The sequence below is a fragment of the Chrysochloris asiatica genome, unplaced genomic scaffold (genome assembly GCF_000296735.1).
Source record: "Chrysochloris asiatica unplaced genomic scaffold, ChrAsi1.0 scaffold00156, whole genome shotgun sequence".
Lineage (NCBI taxonomy): Eukaryota > Metazoa > Chordata > Mammalia > Afrosoricida > Chrysochloridae > Chrysochloris > Chrysochloris asiatica.
In genome coordinates, this window is record NW_006408674.1 from 3,632,603 (window position 1) to 3,633,676 (window position 1,074).

The window sequence follows — 1,074 nt, forward strand, 5'->3', positions numbered from 1 at the left end:
GATTATAATGAGCATACCAAGAATCAATTTTGTTTTTATAAAATAAAAAGTCCTTAAGATGGGTTTCTAATGAAAAAAAGCGTCACTGGCTTGTACAAATGCTTAGCATGTTCAGCTGCTAGCCAAAAGGTTGGGAGTTCAGGTCTACCCAGAAGCACCTTGGAAGAAAGACCTGGCAATTTGAAAAGAAGTCAGAGAAAGCCCTGCACAGTGTAGCTCTTCTCCGACACATGTAGGGTCGCCATACATTGGCGCTGACTCTGCAGCAACTGGGTTTTCATCACGAGGTGGAGGAGTTGGCAGATTGTGCTTACAAGTCACCTGCCCTGAGCCAGGTAGAGCAGTGTACAGATGCTATTCAGTACCCATTGAGCAGAGGGTGCATTGAGCACCATGGGCCCTCGTGGACCCTCCTGGACTAACTCTGCTCTTTGCATTCTTCCTAGATGTGGAGTGGACTCAGTGGTTCAATCAAGATAAAGTGTCTCAGACCAAAGGTGGAGAGAAAATTTCCGACCTCCGGGCAGCTCACCCAGGAAAAATCTGCAACCGCCCCATTGATATACAGGTACCACACTCACACTCCTAAAATCAGGTCTGTCTTTGGAAGGAGATTTGATAGATCACAAATGTTCTTGTCATGGAATGACTTCATTGTCAGGGTTTTCCTATGAGGTCAGCAGGACTGAAACAGAGATATCTGCGCCTGGCGTCATGGTTAGCGAATCCCAAAGCTAAGAATCAGCGTCATTCCTGATTCTTAGTTCAGAGTCTCTTTTCTTCAATCTGCAACTTCAACAATGGCTCCGAGAGCTTCCCCACTCTTCCAGACTCAGACTACCAACTGACTGCCTCAGCTTTCTCCCGCCCAGCGGCGGGTGGGTTTTAACTGCCAACCTTTTCGTTTGCAGCTTGTTCAATATCATAGGGCTCCTTCAATATCATTATGTTCTCCGTGAGTTGGGGTCATTATGAGTTGAAATTAATTTGACAACACCCAACAAAAACACATTTTATTGTTATTAATTATCATCCACAACAATAAATTTGTGTCCATTTCCCTAGATGGTGATA

General features: G+C 44.8%; 1 protein-coding gene across 1 annotated transcript in view; it reads left to right on the forward strand.

Moving 5' to 3' along the window:
* Window positions 1-1,074, forward strand: part of CEMIP (cell migration inducing protein, hyaluronan binding) — a 76,051-nt gene that overhangs the window by 20,838 nt on the left and 54,139 nt on the right. Inside the window, exon 8 of the mRNA XM_006870913.1 lies at window positions 447-568. Within this exon, the coding sequence (XP_006870975.1) occupies window positions 447-568 (122 nt within the window). The remainder of the gene's footprint in view (window positions 1-446; window positions 569-1,074) is intronic.